This window comes from Electrophorus electricus, chromosome 3 (assembly GCF_013358815.1).
Source record: "Electrophorus electricus isolate fEleEle1 chromosome 3, fEleEle1.pri, whole genome shotgun sequence".
Classification (NCBI taxonomy): domain Eukaryota; kingdom Metazoa; phylum Chordata; class Actinopteri; order Gymnotiformes; family Gymnotidae; genus Electrophorus; species Electrophorus electricus.
In genome coordinates, this window is record NC_049537.1 from 23,832,766 (window position 1) to 23,856,604 (window position 23,839).

The 23,839-nt window shown below is 41.0% G+C and overlaps 1 protein-coding gene across 2 annotated transcripts in view; it reads right to left on the reverse strand.

Annotated features, from left to right (window-relative positions):
* ryr3 (ryanodine receptor 3) overlaps positions 1 to 23,182 on the reverse strand; it is a 70,626-nt gene extending 47,444 nt beyond the window's left edge. For both annotated transcript variants that reach the window (XM_026998958.2, XM_026998959.2), the window contains exons 1-16: positions 23,065 to 23,182; positions 15,733 to 15,852; positions 13,330 to 13,434; positions 8,448 to 8,462; positions 7,946 to 8,020; positions 7,518 to 7,596; positions 7,039 to 7,151; positions 6,443 to 6,542; positions 6,142 to 6,235; positions 5,895 to 5,969; positions 5,304 to 5,460; positions 4,665 to 4,829; positions 3,840 to 3,961; positions 3,517 to 3,697; positions 2,966 to 3,101; positions 199 to 294 (exon numbers count right to left, since the gene is read on the reverse strand). In XM_026998958.2, coding sequence (XP_026854759.2) covers positions 199 to 294; positions 2,966 to 3,101; positions 3,517 to 3,697; positions 3,840 to 3,961; positions 4,665 to 4,829; positions 5,304 to 5,460; positions 5,895 to 5,969; positions 6,142 to 6,235; positions 6,443 to 6,542; positions 7,039 to 7,151; positions 7,518 to 7,596; positions 7,946 to 8,020; positions 8,448 to 8,462; positions 13,330 to 13,434; positions 15,733 to 15,852; positions 23,065 to 23,112 — 1,681 coding nt within the window. In that variant the 5' untranslated portion in view covers positions 23,113 to 23,182. The remainder of the gene's footprint in view (positions 1 to 198; positions 295 to 2,965; positions 3,102 to 3,516; positions 3,698 to 3,839; positions 3,962 to 4,664; positions 4,830 to 5,303; positions 5,461 to 5,894; positions 5,970 to 6,141; positions 6,236 to 6,442; positions 6,543 to 7,038; positions 7,152 to 7,517; positions 7,597 to 7,945; positions 8,021 to 8,447; positions 8,463 to 13,329; positions 13,435 to 15,732; positions 15,853 to 23,064) is intronic.
* Between the last annotated feature and the right edge of the window lie 657 nt (positions 23,183 to 23,839).

Here is a 23,839-nt window from a genome sequence, read left to right on the forward strand (position 1 = left end):
CTCTAAGGCTTACAGTTTGGTCTGCACAACTTGATTTTATTGAGAAAAATAATCTTAAGAAACCATCTGAGCAATTGCCATAGGGTTCAGCACTATGTGATTGCCCCCTAATTATCATTCAGTGGGCTACATGCCAGTGCCCTAAATCAGAACAGGAGTGTTAATACCATGTCACTCAATTTAGATTGTAGGGTATACCTGAGGATGACTCCAGACGCTCCAATTTGCTGACCAACCAGTCCAGTCTGCGGGAGAACTGAGTGCAGTTGGGCCTATTTCCTCGGATCAGGGCAGCTGCAGAATATGAATGAGAATAAAAGGTAATAAAAATGCTGCTTAACTCTTTATTCACAATACACCTCCGATCACCACTGTTCCCCTCATATCCTTTGCTGGTGGGTGATATTAAGGAAAACAATTTACCACTGCACTGAACACAGAGTGAGAATGAAATATTAAATGAGAATCTGTGTGCTAACCAATTCATTCCCAAGAGAGACAAGTCATCAAAAGCAGCACGGAGCAGGGGGCTCTGAGAGGAGCTCGTGAGGTATGGCTATGACTGGCGTCAGCCACGCTGGAACTCAGACACCCTGAGCAGAGCAGTTTTGCGAGGCAGTAAATGGACCTGTCAAAAACACTAAAAGTGGCCCTGTGTCATCAGCCTGATGCATCACGCTCACTGTACTGCCTTCCCATTTTAGGCAGTACCTGGCCTCCTCTGACTGTGACCTCCACGCTTCACCAAGAGAGGTGAAGTCTTGTCTAGGCTCAGGAAGGGGGTCTGCCAAATGGGGAGGAGTCAAGGTGAACTAGGAATGTGAGAACCAGGAATGTGAAAGCACCAAAAACTGTATCAAGTGAAGTCACATGAGTTTTCCTGCAGAAAAGTATTAAAAAGCTACAATTACTATAATTTATATAATTGGACAGTAAAACAAATTGTTTCATGCTCTGTAAGCCCACATATTGGCCTTACAATTTTTTTAATTCAATTTACTACCTTTATTGCTTACACATACATTGGTTGAACCATACAACAATTAAGTCCTTTCGTGCATACACCGTGTGCACAATTATTAGGCAAGAGAGTATTTTGACCATATCATATTATGCATATTTTCCAACTCCAAGCTGCATAAACTTGAATGATTATTAGATTTAAGCATATCAGGGGATGTATATTTGTGTAATGAGGGATGGTGTGGCCTAAGGAGATCAACACCCTATATCAAGGTGTGCATAATTATTAGGAAGCTTCTTTTTCTCAGGCAAAATGGGTCAAAAAGAGATTTAACTGATTCTGAAAAGTCAAAAATTGTAAAAGGTCTTTCAGAGGGATGCAGCACTCTTAAAATTCCTAAGATATTAGGGTGTGATCACAGAACCATCAAATGTTTTGTTGCAAATAGTCAACAGGGTTGCAAGAAACGTGTTGGGAAAAAAGATGCAAATTAACTGCCAAAGATTTGAGAAGAATCAAACGTGAAGTGACCAGGAATCCATTATCCTCCAGTGCTGTCATATTCCATAACTGCAACCTATCTGGAATGACCAGAAGTACCAAGTGTTCAGTGCTCAGAGACATTGCCAAGTAAGGGAGGCAGAAACCCAACCAACCCTGAACAAGACACATAAAGTGAAACATCAAGACTGGGCCAAGAAATATCTGAAGACAGAATTTTAAAAGATTTTATGGACTGAGGAGACGAGAGTGACTCTTGACGGACCAGATGGATGGGCCCGTGCCTGGATCAGTAACGGGCACAGAGCTCCACTTTGACTCAGATGCCAGCAAGGTGGAGGTGGGGTACTGCTATGAGCTGGTATTATTAAAGATGAGCTAGTTGGACCTTTACGGGTTGAAGATGGACTCATAATCAACTCCCAAACCTACTGCCAGTTTTTAGAAGTCTGCATCTTTCAAGAAGACCATGATTTTTATGTAGGTCACTGCTCCATTACATGTATCAAAGTACTCCACTGCGTGGCTAGCCAGTAATGGCCATAAAGGTTAAAGAGTAATGACATGGCCCCCTTCCACACCTGAACTAAACCCTATTGAGAACTTGTGGGCCTTTCTTAAATGGGAGATTTATGGTGGAACAGTGTCTAGGACACTGTAGTTTCTGCTGCACAACAAGTTGATCATCAACAGATAAAGAAACCTCAGTGATTTCAGTGTTGCAAGCACCTTACTCTACCTATTCTACCATATGTGCTACAGGAGTACATGTCAACTGATTGGTACAGCAAGAAAGAAATGGTGTGAATAGCTGTAGAAAGGCCAGGTTACAGTTAGCTAAGCAGCACATAAAAAGCCTGTAGAAATCTGAGACATGGTCTTATGGACAGAAGAGATGACTCATTGATGAAATGAGGAAAATGTGGAACAAATAAAAACAAACTGTTCATGATCCAAAACATACAAGCTCATCTGTGAAACATGACAGCACTGACATGCATGGCTTCCAGTGGTCAATTACCCAAGAAAATCCCACTGAGCAGTTCCTCTGGCAGTTCAAATGAAGACCAGCATAATGAAAACAAAAATGCCCCCAAAACAAGCAGGAACTGAAAACGGCTGCTGGACAAACTTGGCAGGGGGCACATCCAATGTTGATGATGTCACAAAGGTCACAGACTTCAGTCTTTGATTGCAAATGATTTGCAACAATGTACTAAAAAAAGACTATGTTTACTTGTTTACCTACATATGGTCCCATGATATGAGGGGATTAAGCACAAATAGGGGTGTAATTCATATATAATTAATCCAGTACAGATGATTAATAGCCTAAAATGTAAGCAAGAACATTAACATTTTTGTCACTGTTCAAATTCAAATGTGGTATAGTGTAGACCCACACCAGCTAGAACTGTGACACTGTGATTCTTTAGAGACAGAACTGCAGTAGGGATGTTCCTCCTGTCATCAGCAGCTATGCATGGAAAGACATCTTACCCAGCAGCTCATAAAGGAGGTTGAGAATGTCCTTCCAGGCCTCCCCTGCCTCCTCGCCTGCCACCTCCTCAAACTCTGCAGCACTGTTGTACACGTTGAGGCGGTCAATGCAGATCGAGAGCAGTGTGAGCATTCCCTTAAAAAGAGCCCAACCAAACAGGAAACAGGACGTCATCCTTATCCACTGCATGGACCTATGTGCAATATCAAATGTTTCCTTAAATCCTGCTCTACACAAGTACCAGGCAAGGTCACAGCTGCTGGAACAGCTAGATTTTATCTTGACCGTACATGATAAACAAAGAGCTAAATGTGCATTTATGAACACTTAGGCATGAGCTGTAAAGGCATCACACATTTCTTATGTTTTAACTTTATCCTGCACACTCCAAGGAATCACCAGTGTCCAGACTCTCATTCCTCACTCTTGTAAACTTTCATATTAGCTTTAATGCAGTTATTAAATAATTCACAGTAATTATAGTACAGTTTAAGTCAAGTGACTGAACTTGATAGGTAAAGCTGGGCTCTACTGTGTGCAGTGCACTCACCTCCTCTTTGAAGAGGTCCTGCCGTTTGATGAGCGAGCGGAGCTGCCTCTGCTTCTCCTCATGATCCAGTTCTGAGTCGGGCTGCTGAAAGTAGGTAATGAGGTCGTTGAGGTTCTGCAGGACCTCAACCACGGGCAGATTCACCTCAGAGGCCTTCTCACCCTTCAGTTCGTCCAGGCCTCTGGGAGCAGAAGGCGAGGAGGTAATAATAATCCCATTAAGACACCACCAGGTAGTGCACTCCCAATGACCATCAGTGTGCGTGGTGAATATGCAAGTGTCTGTGCCAGATGCAGACGGGGCTGATGGGAAGAGTGCAGTACCTGATGAACTGGGTGAAAAGGTGTGTGGTGTTGCGGATGATGCGGGCCGCTCTGGATTCCTCATGCTGGCAGAGCTGTAGGATGACGCCGTCGTCCATGTGGCCCTCTGGGTAAAGGAAGGCCTGTGTGCCACATGCACTCACATCAACAATGATTGACAGCCTTACTGCTCACTCATGTATGGCCCTCCTTCATTAGAGTATTATTACTGCAAAGCATAAATTGATCATACAAGTTAAAACACTTAGCATGGCAAAACAATGCTGAACATCAGAGGAAAAAACTATTCATGTAGTCCCTTGAAATTATTTAAATGGATTATTATTATGAAGGTCTTCCAGAGATAGGTTAAAGCCTGAATCCCTTCAGCTCATACACAACAAAATGAAAGCTTTCAGCCTAATCCTTTACCTGTGGAGATGGAAAACTAAGTAAACCTTCACTGAACGTTTACTGCTCTGCATCTGTGTGCTGGCTGGGCAGTAGACACTAGCTGTGCAGTGCGTCTGGAGGCGACAAGGTGACACTGCCACCATGCTGAACCCCATCATCACGTTCCTTACACAGCCTCGGGTGTCCCGCAGGGTGTGGAGACACCCGCGCTTACTCTCATGCTCACGTGGGGCCTGTCTCGTCTGTCCTGCTTATGGGTCACGATTCTCACTCGACGGGTGCGTTTGACACAACCCGGAATGATACGGCGGCATTATGGCAACAGTGAAGTTCGCCTGAAGTTTCAGACATCCTGGTGCAAGCCACGCCTTTTTCACTGCTACGCCCACAAACACACGATTGCTTTGTCTCTGCAGCCCGCAAGCTCCTCACCCTTCTCTTCAGTGGCCCCAAGCGGGAAGATTTTGCGTCGGGTGCCTGGTAGGACAGCCACAGGCCCGTGGCAGCATGCATGATGAAGCAGACCGAGTCGCCGTACTTGATCTCCGCCACCCCCATGCCGTCGATGTCCCGCTTTGGCCCAGAGTCCACTTTCTCCTGCCAGCGAACAGACAAAGCACATGAGCTCCAAACCCCACAAATGAGCTGGCTAACTGGCCACATGCTCCAGCTGGGTCACTCAACAATATCTCAGGTTTGACTGAGATCAAATGGACAGCGATTTGCAACAGTGCGGAGGACATACTGTTCTAAGTGAATCAATCAGAAGCAGACAAAGGCAGGTCAGTGATCATCCTGCTCTACTTATTACAGCAAAGGCATACCTAATAGGTCGTTATAATAACGATAAATTCATATGCTGAAGATAAATATTGGAGTGGTTACTTTTCCAATCACTAAACTGAAACTGTTATAGATGTTCATGCTGTAAACATAAACGTGTGAGATGAGCTAGTAAATCATATATGTCCTTCACTATGTGAGCTATTGATCTGTGTCATGTGTTTTTTTCATAATTGGTGATATCAAGCATTAAAATGCACCATAAAACTATATATTTATGAGTCAAACCTTGCTTGGCCTGAAGCAGAAGGCGGTAGCAGTGGTGTCGGACTTCTCTCTGTCGAGCAGCACCAGGCCGCGGTCATCCGTCTGGCCCAGGTAATGACCAGTGGACAGGTGGCGCAAGCGGAAGGGCTGACCCCACCGAATGTGGCTTCCACTCCAGCTATGCCACACAAGACAGCCAACAAAGCTAGGTGTAAGTCCCACTGGAGTGCGCAATATAGTCTCTGTGTCGTCTTGGTCTATAAACGTGATGCAATGTTTAGGTTTAAAGGCAATAAGTAATGATTTGCTTTGTCTCCCTCTTTTTTATAAATGCAATAATAATAATTCAGCTGTGAGTTACAAAACTGAAGTACAGAAGAGGTTTTGGTGTGGAAGTGCCCCCTACTTCAAGAATAAACTTTGCAATCTGAACTAACTCTTTGGGAGTTTTGTGTATAAGTGAAAGAGACAGCCCAGAGGCAGCGATGTCTAGGTCATCTAAAATTTAGCTATCCCAGCCTCGGAACAGGCAGCTCTGTACATGTCAGTGTACATTTTTTTCTGTCTCTGTGTATGTGTGTGTTTGGAGGGAGGTAGGGTGTGTGTGTTCACCTTATGCGAAGTGGCTCCACCCTCCACAGAGACCTGGCCCGGGACCCACCCTTCCCAGCCTCATAGTTCACTATCCTGTGGAAGCAGAGCACTTACACTTCACATACAGCTCCACTCTCGAAATGCATGCTTTCCAGCAAAACATAGCCACGGCTGCTCAGATGGCATGCCTATCATTAAATCTTATCCACAGTTGTAATGAAGCAGCCATTGTGAAGTCCTGCAAGCTGAGGGTAAAGCATCCCACCTCTGCTGCTCTTCAGATTTGTCAGATCCTGGTATGGTGAGGCTCTCATCATGCCCACGGAACAAGCGCATCACTTGTCCTCCCAATAAATATCCTAAGGGGACATAAGCCAACAGTGGCTACAGGAGCCAATAGGTCTAACAGAGCATATAGAAATAACCTTATTAAACAATGACTTATGCTTCAGATGATCAAAAAAATTCCTTGTGAATTTATAGTTAAAAGAGCACATATACATATGGAGCAATTGGAAAGGCCTGAACTGATGGTGAGGGAGAGGTGCATGTGGAAGTGAACTGACCCACTGCCACATTGCTGCCAGAGCAGGTAGGCTGCACATTCCACAGTGTTTGCATGAAAGAAGCATCCACTTGGATATTTCCATTGGAGATAGACAGGTGCTGCAAAAAAGGCAGGTATTTGCAGCATGGTTGGGTGTGTGTGTGTGTTTACAAGTGTATAACAAAGACAAGTTGGAAGCTTCATTAGTTCTGTTCTAAAAGTGTGCTTAATTCTCAGATGGCCTCAGCAGAATTCTAAGCTCATTTTTCAACCTGACATCTCATTTAATTCAACTCAATGGTGTGAGAAAGGTATATTGGGTCCATATGACAGTTGCAAATAGATTTTTTTTTTTTAATCACAGGCTGGGATGATATGGCAAATCAACTTATCAACAATCTTGTGTATTCAGTAATATGATATTTCTAGTGAGTCTTAGGATATGAATACAGCTAGTCTGAAAAGGACAGTTAGATACAGTAAATCAATATTTAAAGCAAAAGTATAAAAGAGAAGAAGAACACAAAAATATATCCAAGTAGCAGAAGTAGTAGTCTTAAAGCTGCCCAGAAAAAAGGTCTTATTTGTAGTGTACATATGCAATTCAGCACTCACCAAATACCTCTCTGAAGACACACTGACCAAGATGAGATCATCACCAATACGAACCTTCTCACCCTCAGACCTCTGCTTCGAGGCCGGGTGGATGGTCCACCAACAAGCTTCCCCTGTGTGATGAAAACAACAAAAAAAGCTTCTGAACCAGAAATAAAGCAACAGCCTTTCATTAACTTTCATCAATCAAATCCTATCTCCTAGGGATAAATGAAACTTTTGCTGTAGGGTAATGAAGGACATTTCCACACACATATCAAAATATCACATATGTGACCCTTCCAATAGTGGCCTGCTCAGATAATACATAAAAATAGCAAGGCTTTTAGGTTTTATTGTGGACTTCAAGTGTCTGGAGAAAGCCCACTAAGATGATGAATAAAGCTTCTGGTTCAATAGTTGCCACAAATCCATTTTAAATTTAAAACAGGCTAACAGGCATTTAGTTTTTGACAACTGATTGTTTCAGTCTTAAATACCTGTGGATTCCTCTTGTAAGCCAACGTCAAATGACAGCTTATCAGTCAGAGACCGTGACGTCTTTAAACAGGCCAAGTACTGTTATAAGAAAGTCACGTTAGAACATCTGCCATTCATCTGGGTTTGTAGTAAAAGGGTGAGAAGAAGACACCCACGGCATTGCTCGGAATCCAAACACAGCAGTCTAACTTTTTTTCATTTAATAAATATTAGCATCTAGCATTATACCATTTTATTTAATTTAATGCATGCTTCAATTTTTCAGCAACAGTAAAACTGTTTATTGACAGTAGGAAATAATAGCCACTGCTCTGGCCATTGTTTCGACAGTACGTATTGATAATGAGATTTGATTTGTGGTGGCTGTAAGTGGCAGCCTAGCTAATCCACCTCCTGCCATGCTGTAATCGGTGATCTGAGTTCTCACCATTCCACTAAAGGAATGTCTCAGTAGGATGGCGTGACCGTACAGCAGTGTCCGATGTCCACCGCCCTGCCCTGCCTAAAGTGTGGTGTGAAGGCGGGAGGAAAATGGAGAGGTAAAGGGAAAAGAGAGAGAGAGAGAGAGAGACAAAGTTAGTGAGCAGTAGTAGGAATACTGAGAGAGGGGGAGAAAAGTGTTTCACAGCAAAGGATCTTTTCAGAAAAGAAAAGATGTGTCATCTTTTGTCACTCAAAACAGGGAACTTTTCTCTTTGAAAACTGCTTCACATGCCATTGCCCTCAGGGGGCCATGTTAGGGGACAATTTCCCGTTCGCTTTATGTGAACGAGAAAAAATTTCATTGTTGTACCTCAGATGAGGAAATGTCCAGTAAAACTGTAAAACTACTTTAACACAATTTTGCAAAAAAATGAAACAAGCTAATAAGAATTATATATAATGCTTCTTGGCCAAAACTGCAAAGTGAAAAATTATGACATACTTACCCGCCTTAAAAACCTCTGTAAGCATTTGGGAAACAAATAGATTTTTCTTTATGAAATGTTCATAATATGTGCAGTGCTTTAGGGAAAATGCTAAAATGACATAAACCAATTCAAAGTGTACTGTGCTTTGAAATGATTGTTACTTGTTACTGCAGACTTCATGTCAGAGAAGACAAACAAAAATATATAATTCGGTAATGAGCCCTTGCACCCAGCTCTTTTAGTGTAGCTGGGCTTAATATTTCAGGGTTGCTGACACATCACATGCTGTTCTGTGACCTTTGGCCACCTGCCAGTCTAATATGACACTATTAAAGACCTACAACGCAAGTGCTTTAACATAATTTAAATTTTAAATATTATTTGAAACAAATGAAAAATATCTTCCAGCTATTATCTTCTTGAGGGAAGTTACAAGGAACCTTTTTAATATGAACAAGATTTCCAGACTCAAGCTGAAATTCTGTAATAACAAGACTGCCACGGCATTTCCAATAAACCATTGTGAGAAATTCAAATGACAGTCCTTCAGTGTGACCAAGCAGGCCAATATAATATGAAACACCAAAATAAATAAAAAAGAAATTAGCTGATCCCACAAAATAGCAGAAAATATGAAATTTGTGTTTCAAGGCATATTTACTCTGGAATCAACATTCCACAACATTTCCTCTTCAGTGGTACCCCTGAAATTTGATTGTCATACTTCAACTGTGAGAAAAATGACATCATCTCAAACAATGTGTAAACTTTAATATTACAACCTTAGAAAGAAAATGAGTAAACACATTCTTGAGCGTCATGGCAGAGTGTACAAGTCATTGCATCTGAGAATTCTGCTACAGTCGTTGGCCAGAAGGATGGTTTACAACTGTTACCCTTTTTGTAAAGGATTAATGGCATGATTATTGAATTCTTTTCCTGCTGTCATTAATGTCAGATAGCACACAAATGAGATAAAATGGCTGAAGAAGAGACTTAACACTCTCATTTTAGTGTAGTGTACCAAAAACCCAAAAGGATATGTTTTGATATTGGATCCTTTACATAAACATTACAGGTCTGTTTCCTGTTAAGCTTAGTCTTGGAATAAATTGTAATGGCAGTGGTAATTCACCAACTGATCTTACATTCTAAGTCTAATCCATTTAGGAGAAATCTTGGCCTGGGAAACAGGCCCTGCATTGAGCTGAATATGCAGAAAATGGATTTCACGTTGCATCTCTCGAGGCAAATGGAAAAGGCTTACTGTGTCCATTTTGGCACATTCATTTATCACTCATAGGGCTTTCACTACAGGACGATTTGTCTTGGCCAACTGTATTTTGGCAGATACTAAGAATGTCAATTCTGGATGTCCAATTACAGTTGTCAGTATCTATTTCTTCCAAACAGTTTTTTTTTTTACATGAAACGAGAGTGTGAAGCATGTTGGAAGTTCTGGTGTGGCGAGAGCTAAACAGATTAGCTGACTGTACTTCATTAGTTTGGTTAGTGTCTAAGCAAACCTTTGTGAATCTAAGAACTAAGCTACTAAAGTGCTCATGGATGGGAAACTCTAGCAAAGGCACCTCCAACCACACCCAGTCTCAAACTCAGACCTTTCAGGCAGCAAACATGTTCTCTGACCACCAGATAAAAGAGCCAGTTTGCTGGCACAGAGCACCCATTTACCTTCCTGAGTGACCGTCTCCATCGCACCACCCTCTCTTTCAGGGCGCGACATTCTCTGTCACCCTACCCTCTCCTTAGGGGAGTGTACCCCTACACTTCACACCTTCTATGTGTCCCTCACACATCTACCCTTCCTCCAGGATCACACCCTTGCCCCTCACCAGGGCTTCACACCGGGCTTCAGAACTTCCGCTAACAGCAGTTGGCGGGTGGGGGGGGGCTTCAACAATGTGCACACACCCGATGGCCTCACAATGCCAGCCCACTTCTGACACCATTTGTAGCAAAGACTGAGGGCAGCAACCACACACAGTCTCTTTCAGGCAGCAAACATGAGCTCTGACCACCAAAGAGCCAGCTCGCAGCCAGAGCACACATTTACCATCCTGAGTGACCGTCTCAACACAAACACTCTAAGGTGAGAAGGCACTAGACCACAAGAGAGTTAGTTTTGTTTGATTGTTAATAAGCTTTTGGCACGCATGCATATTCTCCAAGTGAGGAATGAACTGTAAACATGACATACCCATCATTCATGATCAGGAAGCTAGCCATGAATAAAAGATACAGATGTTACAGTTAACAAAAGTTAAAATTGCACTTACCAATTTGATATGCATCATTGAAATTTAAATTGAGATATTGCTGTCAAAAAGTACTTTGATAGGCATGAGCATAAGGTCCATTAGGTTGCCTACTGTACCAATATTAACATGTTAAAATGTTAAATTCCTACAGATGAAACGGTGACTTTGTTTTCTATTAATTTCAAATATCAATAACCATCAATAGAGTATCAGATTATTGTAAGGTTCAATTGCCAATAAGTTGATTATCGAGATAAACAGATAACTGTCCTTCGACATTGATGACCCTAAAACACATCAGCAGAAACTGTTAGAGAACTCTGAGCCTCCAGAAAACACTATTTTCATACATTAATATTGGTACAATCCTGTTTATAATGCACCAGATGTTGAAACTGGTAAAATGATCTTTCAAATGTTTAATAAAACGTCAGGATGTGATTTCATGGATGTGGCTGCAAAAGCATCCATAGACAGCACAACTGCATATCAAGCCATTCTGGTAGTTCATGGCATTAGATTTGGACAGATAAATTTTACTCGGTGAGGTACAATACTGTCACAACCAGTAGTCTGTTATTTATGAAAGTATGTACATTACTTGCATTGTTAGTGAGTTGATGTGCTCAAGTCCATGTGGAGATATATGGTGCCAGATGAGAACGAAACAACTATATACACTATATTGCCAAAATTATTCACTCACCCATCTAAATCATTGAATTCAGGTGTTCCCATTACTTCCATAACCACAGGTGTATAAAACCAAGGCATGCAGGCTGCTTCTACAAACATTTGTGAAAGAATGGGTCACTCTCAGGAGCTCAGTGAATTCCAGCATGGTACCGTGAAAGGATGCCACCTGTGCAACAAGTCCAGTCGTGTAATTTCCTTGCTACTAAATATTCTACAGTCAACTGTCAGTGGTATTATAACAAAGTGAAAGCGATTGAGAACGACAGCAACTCAGCCACAAAGTGGTACGCTATGTAAAATGACACAGTGGGGTCAGCGGATGCTGAGGCGCATAGTGCGCAGAGGTCACCAATTTTCTGCAGTCAATCACTACAGAACTCCAAACTTCATGTGGCCTTCAGATTAGCTCAAGAACAGTGCATAGAGAGCTTCATGGAATGAGTTTCCTTGGCTGAGCATCTGCATCCAAGCCTTACATCACCAAGCACAATGAAAAGCGTTGGATGCAGTGGTACAAAGCACGCCACCGCTGGACTCTAGAGCAGTGGAGACATGTTCTCTGGAGTGATGAATCACACTTCTCCATCTGGCAATCCCATGGACGACTCTGGGTTTGGCGGTTGCTAAGAGAACGGTAATTGTCTGACTGCATTGTACCAAGTATAAAGGTTGTCTGAGGGGAGATTATGGTGTGCGGTTGTTTTTCAGTAGTTGGGTTCGGCCCCTTAGTTCCACTGAAAGCAACTGATAATGTGTCAGCATATGAAGAGATTTTGGATAATGTCATGCTCCCAACTTTGTGGGAATAGTTTGGGGATGGCCCCTTCTTGTTCCAACATGACTGCGCACCAGTGCACAAAGCAAGGTTCATAAAGAGATGGATGAGCGAGGTCAGTGTAGAAGAACTTGACTGGCCTGCACAGAGTCCTGACCTCAACCCTACAGAACGCCTTTGGGATGAATTAGAGCTAGGCCTTGTCGTCCAACATCAGTGTCTGACCTCACATTCTAGAAGAATGGTGAAAAATTCCCATAGACACACTCCTAAACCTTGTGGAAAGCCTTCCCAGAAGAGTTGAAGCTGTTATAGCTGCAACGGCTGGGCCAACATCATATTAAACCCCATGGATTAAGATTAGCATGTCACTCAAATTTGTATGCGTGCGAAGGCAAACAAGGAAATACTTTTGGCAATATAGTGTATATAACTTGTACAATGGTAGTACCAACAACTTATTAACCAGTGAAGTCTTTTGTTTTTTTTTTCAGAAATATGCATTATGAGTTTGATACTTCTACTCCAGAACAGCCTTCATAACATCCTGCAAGTAGAATGTTGGCATGTGCATTAGAAGAAATTAATAGTGTTTGTGAAGATTTACTGGCTGACAGTGCTACATAATGACTATGTCATGAAGAGTAAATACTTACCCAGAGTGTTAAACAACCAGTTAAGACTATAGCCGTATGGATACCTATGACCTTTTCATTACAACTACAGGACATAAACAGCATAGCAGGCTGCCACCAGATGATAGCACCTAAAGCTGTTATAATCCAAAAAATCTCCCTTACCCACCATGAACCTGCCAACAATCTGCTATGTTTTTGCAAGAGACAGATTTTATCTACATATAAATCATGTAACAGTTACAATTCCTGTTGCAGTGAACCTGAATAAATATTATAATAAGAAAAATAAACTAATTATTCAACACAAACAGATGTCAATTACAGATTGTCTTCCAGTGATTTAAGTGATTTGGATATAAAGAGAAAATAGAAAATTGAGCCTTTGAACAGATTAACATCTCATTATAGAGATTCCTGTAGTGTGGTATTTAATATTATACAGAAGAAATTTGTCTGGATTTCTCTGTTATGGGGTTGCTGGACAGTGGAAGTGACAGAGGTGACATACTTACCCCTTCACCATTCTGTACTACGGTAGCCAGCATTTCCTGCAGGGCCCGCACAGAGAGTGACTGCTCCAGCACAAACGTACAGATGCACAAATCAGGAGGAACATACTACAGAGACACAGAGAGAGCGAGAGAGAGATTTCGCATAAACATGTGCCCACAGGTACAATATTATAGCAATATATTGACTCAAAACACACTTATAATGAAAGCCTATTGGTAATTAAATAATTTTTTTCAAGATTTTTTTCAATGCTTTACAGATACCATGAAATGTAAATTAAGATTAGGTTGAAAGATCCCGGTATATGATTGTCCAGACAAATTAATCCCTTTGACTCACATGTCTTTTTAAGCAATCAAACCTACAAGCTCTTTTCTCACTTGATCCAACCACCTTAGAGATTGCATGAAAAGTCACTTACTGATAAATTTAACATCACAAGCCTCAACCAATTCTGGCGTTTTTTTTCCAGTCATGATGCCTCTGGTTGGAAGATGAGATGTGTGTTTGTGAGACATTAGCTTTGCAATGAACCTGCTGACCTCTGACCTCACATTGGCTTAGTTTGGAATATGAGTAGGAATGAGATGCTAATATTGCTAAATGGGATCTTTGCTTCTTTCAGTAAACTGAGAGAAACAGCAGTGACAGAGAATATAAGACCAACCTCTCCAACATCAGTGGCTCAATTTTGACCATTCATATGTGCCGGGCTTTACATTTCAATGACCAAAGCCAAATAATGGCATAGTTGACGGTTTTATGATGATCGTTAATTCATTATTGAGAGTCCATGTCACACATTTAATAAGTGAGTCAAGCCTCCCTGGAGGGATTCATTTATTGATATAAATCAAGGTATAAACCATAGAAGAGATAGTGTAAAGGTGTGGGGATGTACTACAGCAAATCCATCTGACTAATACTGTGCATTCCACGGCAGAAGTAAACAAATAAGACTAGCATGTACTCAACATTGTGTTTAATTAAACAGGCTGGTTAATTGTTCTGAGGATTCCAGTGCTTCATAGAGGTATTTCTGCTGCATGCACAAATGCACACATACACAGACACACACACACACACACACACACACACACGCACACACAAAATTTGGTGCATAGATATTTTTTTGAAGGATGGTGAAAACATACTAACATACTATATTTATAGCTTTGCAAATCCTCTTATATCTCCACTCTCAGTTCTACATGTGTGGAAAACAAAGGTCAGAGGATTCAGATCTGTTGCTGTTGCCATGGTTTTGCACACATGCATTTCCTCCTAAAATGTAATAAATTCCTGCAAAGCCTCCGTTTCACATTAAACCAAATGTGCAATTGCTGTATATGTAAATGTGCAATTGATGTATATGAACAATCTGGTCGTTAAACAAACGCACGTAAATTTCACTAACAGTTTTATTATTCATCCATTCATCTTTGGCATTTTTGTACAATCAAACTCTCCTCTGGTCGTGGAACATATAAATCTTAGAATTATTTGGATTAAATAATCAAAACTGTTATCAACATCATCAATAATATCATAAAATTCATAAAAAATAGTAAATAATATAATAATGATAGTGCACACAGCAATCTTTGTATTAAACCAGTAGGCACTTCAGTTTTACTGTTAACATGTGTAGTCTGTAAATGTCAACTGGACTTTGCAGACCTGGATTTCTATTAAAAAAATCAGTCGCTTAGCTAGTATTAAATAGCCAAGCACCTCCAACTTTGCTTTACTGAAATGTCTCGTTTTCCCTCTGGATTTACTTCCTTCGTTCCGTTCGCCTTACATTTTGAGTGAGCGTAATCTTTTTTTACTGCCATACATGTGCTTACTGGCGCTACATTGTCATGAAATAGGACACGTTTAATGAAATATTATGTATATTATGAAAATTTAGGGCATGCCTTTTGCAAACTATGTACATGAGGCACCAAAGTGCGGGTAGTTGATTTCACGCAGCCGAAGTTGATCAGTTGATACCTCACATCAAAACTCTTTTCAATGTTGTATGATGTTTCATGAATCAGACCTGGCATAAATCCTATGTCATTCATATGAGCCAAATCTGTGCTCATTCGTATGCAACTTTAATGAATAAGCGGCAATGTCTCTATTTGCATTCATGGTAATTTTTACATTCGTACTAATTTTCATATGTGATCTTATTTATGTGCTAATTTACCAGTTTAGTTAACCAATGTAATACTGGTTTGCTAGTGAAAATGATAGCCAAAGTGATTTATTGAAGTGTCATCACCCAGTCATTAAACATCGCTTGTTCAAAAGTGATACCCAATGGCCTAGCATTAAGTGATTTTCGGATTCCAGCTTGTCATATGTCTTGTCAATATCTCGTATCAGTGCTGCATATTCTGCGGTCATACCTTGGCTTCTGAGGTTGGTTCTAGGTAGCACAGTCGATTTCCGAGGCCCTCAGCAGAGAGGCAGAATTTGCGGTTCTCCTTCTGAATGGTAGCAACACACTGGAGCACCACCTCGTCATCCTGCCAGCAAGGAACACAGCATTACAAAAGCTCTCCAGTTATAGATGCTTGGTCAGTTTTGACTAAAAAAAAGCCCAGTAACAAATTTTGGCAAAAACGTTGTCTGCAATGCTATAACTAAAGGGAAACATAGTTGCTTCGGTGAGGAAGTAGAAGCATTGATGGTTTCTGACTACACAGTCGCCATATCTCTGCAGCCTCCCCGGCACACGGCGTGCACACTCTCCATAGCAATTTATCGATTCACGTTTCATTTGTTTTTCCCGACTGGCCGCGCTCTGTCCTGCCAGCTCATGGACTACATTAATCTGAGCCGATGGTTGCCATGGCTCTGTTCCGCACTATCAGTGCAACAGCTATTCATTAAACTCAGACATGTCATGGAGGTTCATCATTCAATGCTCATTTATCCTTCATCACATGTTACAAGGAAGAAGGTCCAAGACGCAAGAGGGATATTTAAAGCTGCGGGGTCCATTTTGATGTAAAATTCATGAGATGGTGACACCATTGTAAGCAGCACCTTTTCTTCTGCCAATCTGCCATGATATGCACAGCTGGTCTGGGTAATAATAGTTGACTGTTTAGACTTACCTTTCATTTTACTAAAACCAAGCACTGCTGTGTTGTTATTATGCAGGGCTGTCATTCCTGAATTATATATAATATTTCTATAGCTCATATATGCTTTCATAATTTGCTTATTTTTCATAATTTGCAGTTTTTGTTTCTTGTTAGTTGCTAGTTAGTTGTTAGTCTTGTTTAGTTGCATTCAGTGATGAAACATCTAAAAACATAGTAATATATCAAACAAATCCAGCAGAGGAAAGTTGGATAGCTTGAACAGAAAAGGTGCATAGAAAATAACCAACAATTTTTTTAATCGAATGGCTTAATTTTCAGACTGTTTTCTTTCACAGGGGCTTACAAAAATCCACATCAACTTTGGTAATGCAACTGCCTCATTGCCAGACCACTTATTTCTTCTAAATGCTTCTTGGTCATCATTTTGGCATTTCCTAACCTTAAGTGTAGGCTAAACTTGTTAGTGTAAGGACCTTGTCACCTCTTTAAAACTAAGAAATTCTGTGATATAAATATCAAAATAGCATTAAGGCAGCCACAGGAATTAGTAAGTTATACCTTGTGGCTACCTTGAAGCATGTATAATCAAAACAAGCCAAAAATACATATGTGGACATAAAGGCATTGACACAAAGTATAGCAATTACTCCTCCTGAGTAAGATTTTAATTCTAAAACTGTAGCTACAGTGTTCTACATTTTAAAGGGGAGGTGTGGCCCTATTCTCGTTGCTTAAACTGTTCCCATGCCAAGGAATCTGGTGAATCTGTGGCGCAGTGATCCGGAAAGCAGCAGCAGAGCCATCTGTTAGACAGCTAAGGGGCAGCATCAGAGTCTATCTATAGGGCGGAGGAGTAGTGTGTGCATAGGTGGCAGGAGAAGGGGCAACCTGACCCCGGCCTTTAGTCATACGTTGCCTCTATTTCGTGTTGGTGGCCAATGAGACTCCGTGGTGCTCTGGGCTTTGGGTGCACTGGTAGCCAGGGCCAAACCCTGCCACATGCCCATTTCCGCGCCTGTGCGTTTAAAAGCAGGTGCTGCGGCCTCCTCCGGCTCCTTCAACCCCCCCGCACCACTTCCTTGCTCCCATCTCAACGTCTGCCTTTAAGGACGTGAACAGGTGTCGCGCTGTGTGGCCTGATGCCTCCAGGAGGCTGTAACCCGAGCAGTCTTGATGTGCGACAGTACCAAATAAATGTTCACGACTCCTTCAGCCAGGCCACTGACATGAACTTGAGAAAAGCTGAATATACAAAATCCACCATAATGTTGTTATATTCAACAACTTTGTGCATGATCTTTTAGTGCAGATCTACTTCAAACAGTACTTTTCAGAATTGCATTGCTTGTAAATGTCAGACAAGGTGATAAGTGGCACTTGCACACACTCGCATTAGAAGGGTTTTAGCTTGTTTGTCAAACCCCAGTGTGACATGGATCAATCATTTTGTAAAATTATTGACTATAAACAGGTTTATTTGATTGGAGCTAAGGAAATACATAACAAGGGTGTCCAAAGCTACCAATGAACGCCTACCATCCGAAGAGTTTTGTTTCAACCTTAATATGGCACACTTGGCTCTAGTATATGCTTCTGAAGATCCTGTTGAACTGGATGCTGAACTGTTGTGTAAGATTAGGACTTAAAATAAACTATTATTTAGGGGGCATAACAAACCTGGGGTTTAGATTAAAGCTCAATATGTATTCCTTCATTCTCTAAATAACTCATGTTTGTCCCGCCTAAAGCACATCTCTAGACAGACTACTCCCACTCCTGTGTCTGACAGATTAATAAAATAGCTGGCTCCACATAGATCACATCCAGAATACAGCAAGTTCTACCACTGTAACTCATTTCAGGCTGCTTCCTTAACTAATAATAAGGTGTTTGGGGGATAGATAAGTTCATATCTTACACGGAGACCCTCCACTTAAAAGACGTGTCACAAGGAATGAAAATATGGAATGCAAAAGCCATTTTTACCCGAGCTGTCAGTCATGCCAATAGTGAGATTTTATTCTCCATTGTCAGGATGACACAGCAGAAGCCGTGTTATGAAGAGGGACCCCACTGTCCTGAAACACTGCAGAAATAGAAGCTAGATCTACACTGCAGAGGTGCATGAGCAAATGCCCCATCTTGCTCTCAACTGTATTGCAAATTGAATTTTCCCATCCTTTCTTTCCATGCATATTGTTTAAAAAGAAGAGGCATGCAGTGAGAAAAGGTCTTGCAAGCATGGCTGAGTGACCCCCATGAACACTGACAAATGAAAGCAGCAAACACGGCCAGCAGTGGATAGGACAGAGGGTATCTCTGGTTGAATTTGAAATATAGATGCATCAGTTCTGCTCTGTGTAGAATCAAGAGGCTGGGTCCTGTGTGCATGGGGCAGTGTTTATTATAGCTATGCTACTAGGCACGTGCTTCTGTCTAGCGGCATCAGGCAAATAGGTTCATGACCTTGTGAGCTATGCAATATGTACATGCTCAGTAATTTTGTAATCTGACCACATACAGTATCGAGTAATGTAGCAATTTGCTTCCTAAACAAGTTAACAGAAAGATTTTTTCCATTCAATTTAAAAATAAGAAAAATGCTTTAAAATAATAATGACGTTACATTTCAGTAAAGTTGCCCAAATACATTTTTAAAAGCATAGTAAACTGATGAATGCAGCCTCTGTCCTGCTCTCAACTACTCAGGTAATCCTATATCTAATCCAGAAGGAGTGCGGCCTTTCTCTTAGAAGCTCATGTCAAGTCAATTATAAACATGATCACCCTTGAATCCACAGTGGGGAAAGTGATTGATGTGGGAAGACATTGTGTCCTTCAGCACAGATGGCTCCTAGCCCTTTTGGGACCAAACCCATGCCAGGGAGCACACCAAGGCAGTGACATCAGAGTCAGTTTAATAAAACTCAAAGGGAGCCGGGGCAGATGAAGCTTGGTGAGGTCAGGAGCCTGGACACCTTTGAGTCACCTCATCCGTCTCCTCTCAGCACCTTAAACGGCCTTGCTCTGCACCCCCAAACAAAAAGCCATTCAATGTATCCATTATTTTGTGTGTCTCTACCACAGCTACTGATCACAAATACACATGGTAAGAACCCCCCAAAAACATTAATGTAACAGCAAAAACACACAGCATCAAAGCAAGGGAAACGTTCTAGTATAATATACTTTGTATAAAGTATATTCTAGATTTATCATAAGACTTCCTCGGAAATGGAAAATGTACGATTGCCTTCAGCTACCATATAACTGGAGATAGATCAAAATGGAGTGGCTAGATTATCATCTAGTCAAGAACAGCTGAAAAGAAAAACAAAGGCTTTCATGAAATGATGGTCATGAATCTACTGATCTGATAGCGCACAGTCCTGCACGGAGTTGATATAAATGCTCTCCAAAAAGAGAAAAGAGTTCAGACTTTTAAGGATATTTTTTAGAAAACCACATCTACCAAACGTGAGAACAACCTGCTGTGTTGTGTACTATAAATAATAAAGCATTTGTCCATTTATGTAAGCAGGAAAGTCACCAAGAAGCCCATGAAGAAGTGTATTACGTTTCATTGTTGATTGCCGTAAGTGGCTCTAACCAAAAACAGCCTTCCCTCAGTTCGATTAGAAAGGTCAACCTTTATAGATTATGCAGATTTAAACTTTACTTTGTGTTGTGGATTTGTTATTTGGTAATGACAGGGAGAGTTATTTTAGACATACTGAAATATTCTAATTGGGTATTTTACTAATAATAATTGGGTATTTTTATCTTGGTTGCTGGTGCAACAACATTTATTTTAACAGGGTAAATGTGTAATAGACACACATGCCACACAGTGGGTATCATCGTTCCTTGGTTGTTAGCATATTTGCTTCTCAGCCCTAGGGTTTGGGGTTTGAGTCCCTATCTGGGTGGAGTTCTCCCTGTGTCTGTATGGGTTCCCTCTTGGGTCTTTGGCTTCCTCCCACAGTCCAAAAACATGGTGGTTAGGTTGACTCGATACTCAAAATTGTCCTGTATGGATGTGACCTGTGTGTAAGTGTGTGCGTGAGTGCATGTGGATGTGGGGATGTGGTTTCCGTTTGAGAGTATGCTGTGCACAAATTGGCTGCCGCTTCTCATTGGTGTGTGAGTGAATGTAAAAGCTGATATCTGTCTGTAAAGTGACCTTGAGTTTGAGAAAGGTGCTATATAAATGGAATAATAATAACACCCATATGAACTATTTGAAGTATGTAAGAGTTATATAACTTATGTAATACTGAATGATTAGGTAAAAAGTCCAGTACTCTGAATAATAACTAATAAATAAACATCTAATAGTAAATAGTAATAGTAAATTGAAATAAATAACACTGATCAGAGAAAACAGCTTCACCATGTTGCAGTAATACTACTCAAGCTGCACAATTTTAACCCCAATAAAAAACAAGTGGCTAACTTAGTTAGCTAAGCGAGCTGATGCAATGGCCCTGGGAGAGGCTGGTGCCAGAGAACTGTGTGTGTATGCGCAGTGGAAGCATCAGCTTTTAGGTGGCTAAATTTAAACCCTGGAGTCTTGTCTTGGAATGTAGAGGGCTTCCAGAACAACATAAACTCCAAATAAGCCCACTGCTACTGTACTGGAGCTGCCAGCAGCACCTAGGCAAAAGGTGTCCCACCAGGTGAGAGAACAGTTAAGTTCGGGGAGGAAGGACAAATGTCCAAACAAGCAAACAGTTAAATAAACAATCGAATAAATAAATAAAGATTTACATAAGCATTTACTTATTGCATTAACAGGACCTGATATCAGCTAAAAGCAAATGACACTAAACACTGCTGAACCTGAATTATGATATGAACATTGTATGGCCTACTAAGACACACAATGGCACTATTATATTTTTATGCCCAACAGTTAGACAGCAGCCTCCCAAATTTAAAGCCTGAAATGGGTCATATTTTATACCAGTCTAGAGGTTACTGGGAGAACGGGCTCTACTCTCATTCTTTGAGCACTTCCATATAGTGACTAGATGTCTTCACTGGCTGCTTTCACCACCAAGGTCAGACCACACACACTTGCCACATGCAAGACCTTGTGGCAAACTGTTATTTTTGCTACATCCTTGTAATTTTTACATGGATGTAGCAGAATGGTCAAATAAGTTCACCCTTAAATGACTCCGTACATTACTGTCAGGCCTTGGCAAAAAAATCTGATTAAAAAAAATCATGAACAGCCTTGTAAGGATTGAATATGTATTTTGGCTGTGAAACGCAACATCTGATGGTGCACAACAAATGTTCTAGCACAATGGCTGACTAGCACAATTGCAAGAGATATACAATATCTTCACAACATCTTAAAAAAAAATCATATTCTCATAGGTCTACATTTATATTTTTCTCCAATTAGCCTAAATTACCTTTAGCTGCATCAAATGTGTGAACTCATACGTTTCATGAATGGAGCAGTCATAATTCATTCTTAACCCTCTCGCAACTTTGAGTGTCATCAGATTGTTAGCATACCACTGGAATAGAATCTGAGTGTTGTGAGTTATTACACAGCAAGCACGCTAAGCAGTCTGAGGTGACAATTAATCCTGGGGAAAATGTCATCTTAAATAGCCACCTTTGCAAAGGGGGGGTGGGGTGGGGGAGTTCACACCTATGGATTTATTTTCTCTGCTGTCTAATACAGCCTCATCCATTACACACCAAATAAAAAGTAAATCATGTTTAAAAAATATAACTGAGACATACAGTAGCTGTCTTTTAATAACTTAAGTGCCATATACAGGTAACCACTGTCAGCAACTGGATTATGACATATCTCTTCAAAGACAACCACCAAACATGTAAACACGTGTATACAACTGTCAATTTTTCAGGGCTAACCAAGAGTGACGGTCAATCATTACCACAAGAGCTCTCATCTTATTATATCGATTACAAAGATAACTGCGATGGTCGGACGTATGTAGCCAATGTACTTAATCTGAGTCCTGCAACAGAAATAGAAAAGGCCGAATATGAACTAGAATAGCATATTTGATGTATGGCCATATAGGAATAACGCGTACAGCACGTTATCTCGTGTGAGATAAATAAAGCTAATTTACCATTTATCATTTAATCTAATGGGGGTTACGGTAAACATACCCAATCGTGAAGCAGATACCGTAACAAATTATCTGTACAAAAAAAAAAAAAAAAAACCAAAAAAAAAACCAATACAATTAAAAAACTTTTTAGCGAGCCTTCAAATGCTAGTCCGTTTAAGTTGCTCCTGCACCTGCAGTAAGTGGACTCATCTGGATTCCTATCCATGCGCTTTAAGGACAGGTGCGTTACGAGCGCAGTAAACTCTGCAACTGCATCAAGTTCCAAATTAAGGTAAATCACGAATAATATACGACATAGCAAATCATTCCCACATAAGAGAAGAATACAACAGAAGCGTTGAAAATGTAACAGTACTGATTGTCTTCGACCTCCCAAATCCGATGTCTCAACATTGAATGTATTTTTTTTAACGACCCCATGCGGAGTCGCATTAAAATACGCCGTATCCAAAACTGCAACTGACTTCGTTCAGTCAGCACCGATCATTGCCGTACTTACAGTTCGTAAGAACTGAATTTCATCTTCCCCTTCTCCGCCTTCAGCCATGGCTGTTGATGAGTCTGCCCAGACTCTAAAAGCCACCACCGACAACACGCAACGACGCGGTGCTTCTGCGCTTCTCCTCTCCTGCCGATATTAGCATAGGGCTAATCCAAAGCCATATAGGGTAGACCGGGCAAACGCACTAGCGCCTTACACAGTTTCACTCACGCTGACCACCGTTACGAGCGCTCTGATGATGGCAGACTGCTGCTCCTGCTTCACATCGGTCCCTCTTTCAGAAACCAAGAAACGAGACCCATGCGTCGAGTCTTTTAATTAACTTCAAGGCTATAACGAACTCATTAGCTAACAGGTTGGACATTTGTTAGTGGCTGTCATTTGAAGACAAGTCGTAAGTGAGAAACATTCAGTCAAGAGTATGTTCAGTATAGATACAGCGCCTAAAACACTACCCAGTTTAAAGACCGGATCGACAGCAGTGATGTTAAGTGCGCAAATAGTCTATATTTAACAAGGATCTTCATCTTAGGGACTACCAGCGCACTTAAAACGCACTGTATTTATAAAAGGCATACACTAACACTTCTGTAAGCTTATGCGGGTAGACATCTGAATAGCTATTAAATAGACTTGGGACAGACACTACACGATTCCCAAATGCAGACTTACCCAGTAACGCTGCGCTTGCCACCATTCAAAAAGCAATAAGGCCATCTGGCGGGAATTTTGAGGCATTGTCGTTTATATATTAATATTTTCTTTAAAACCG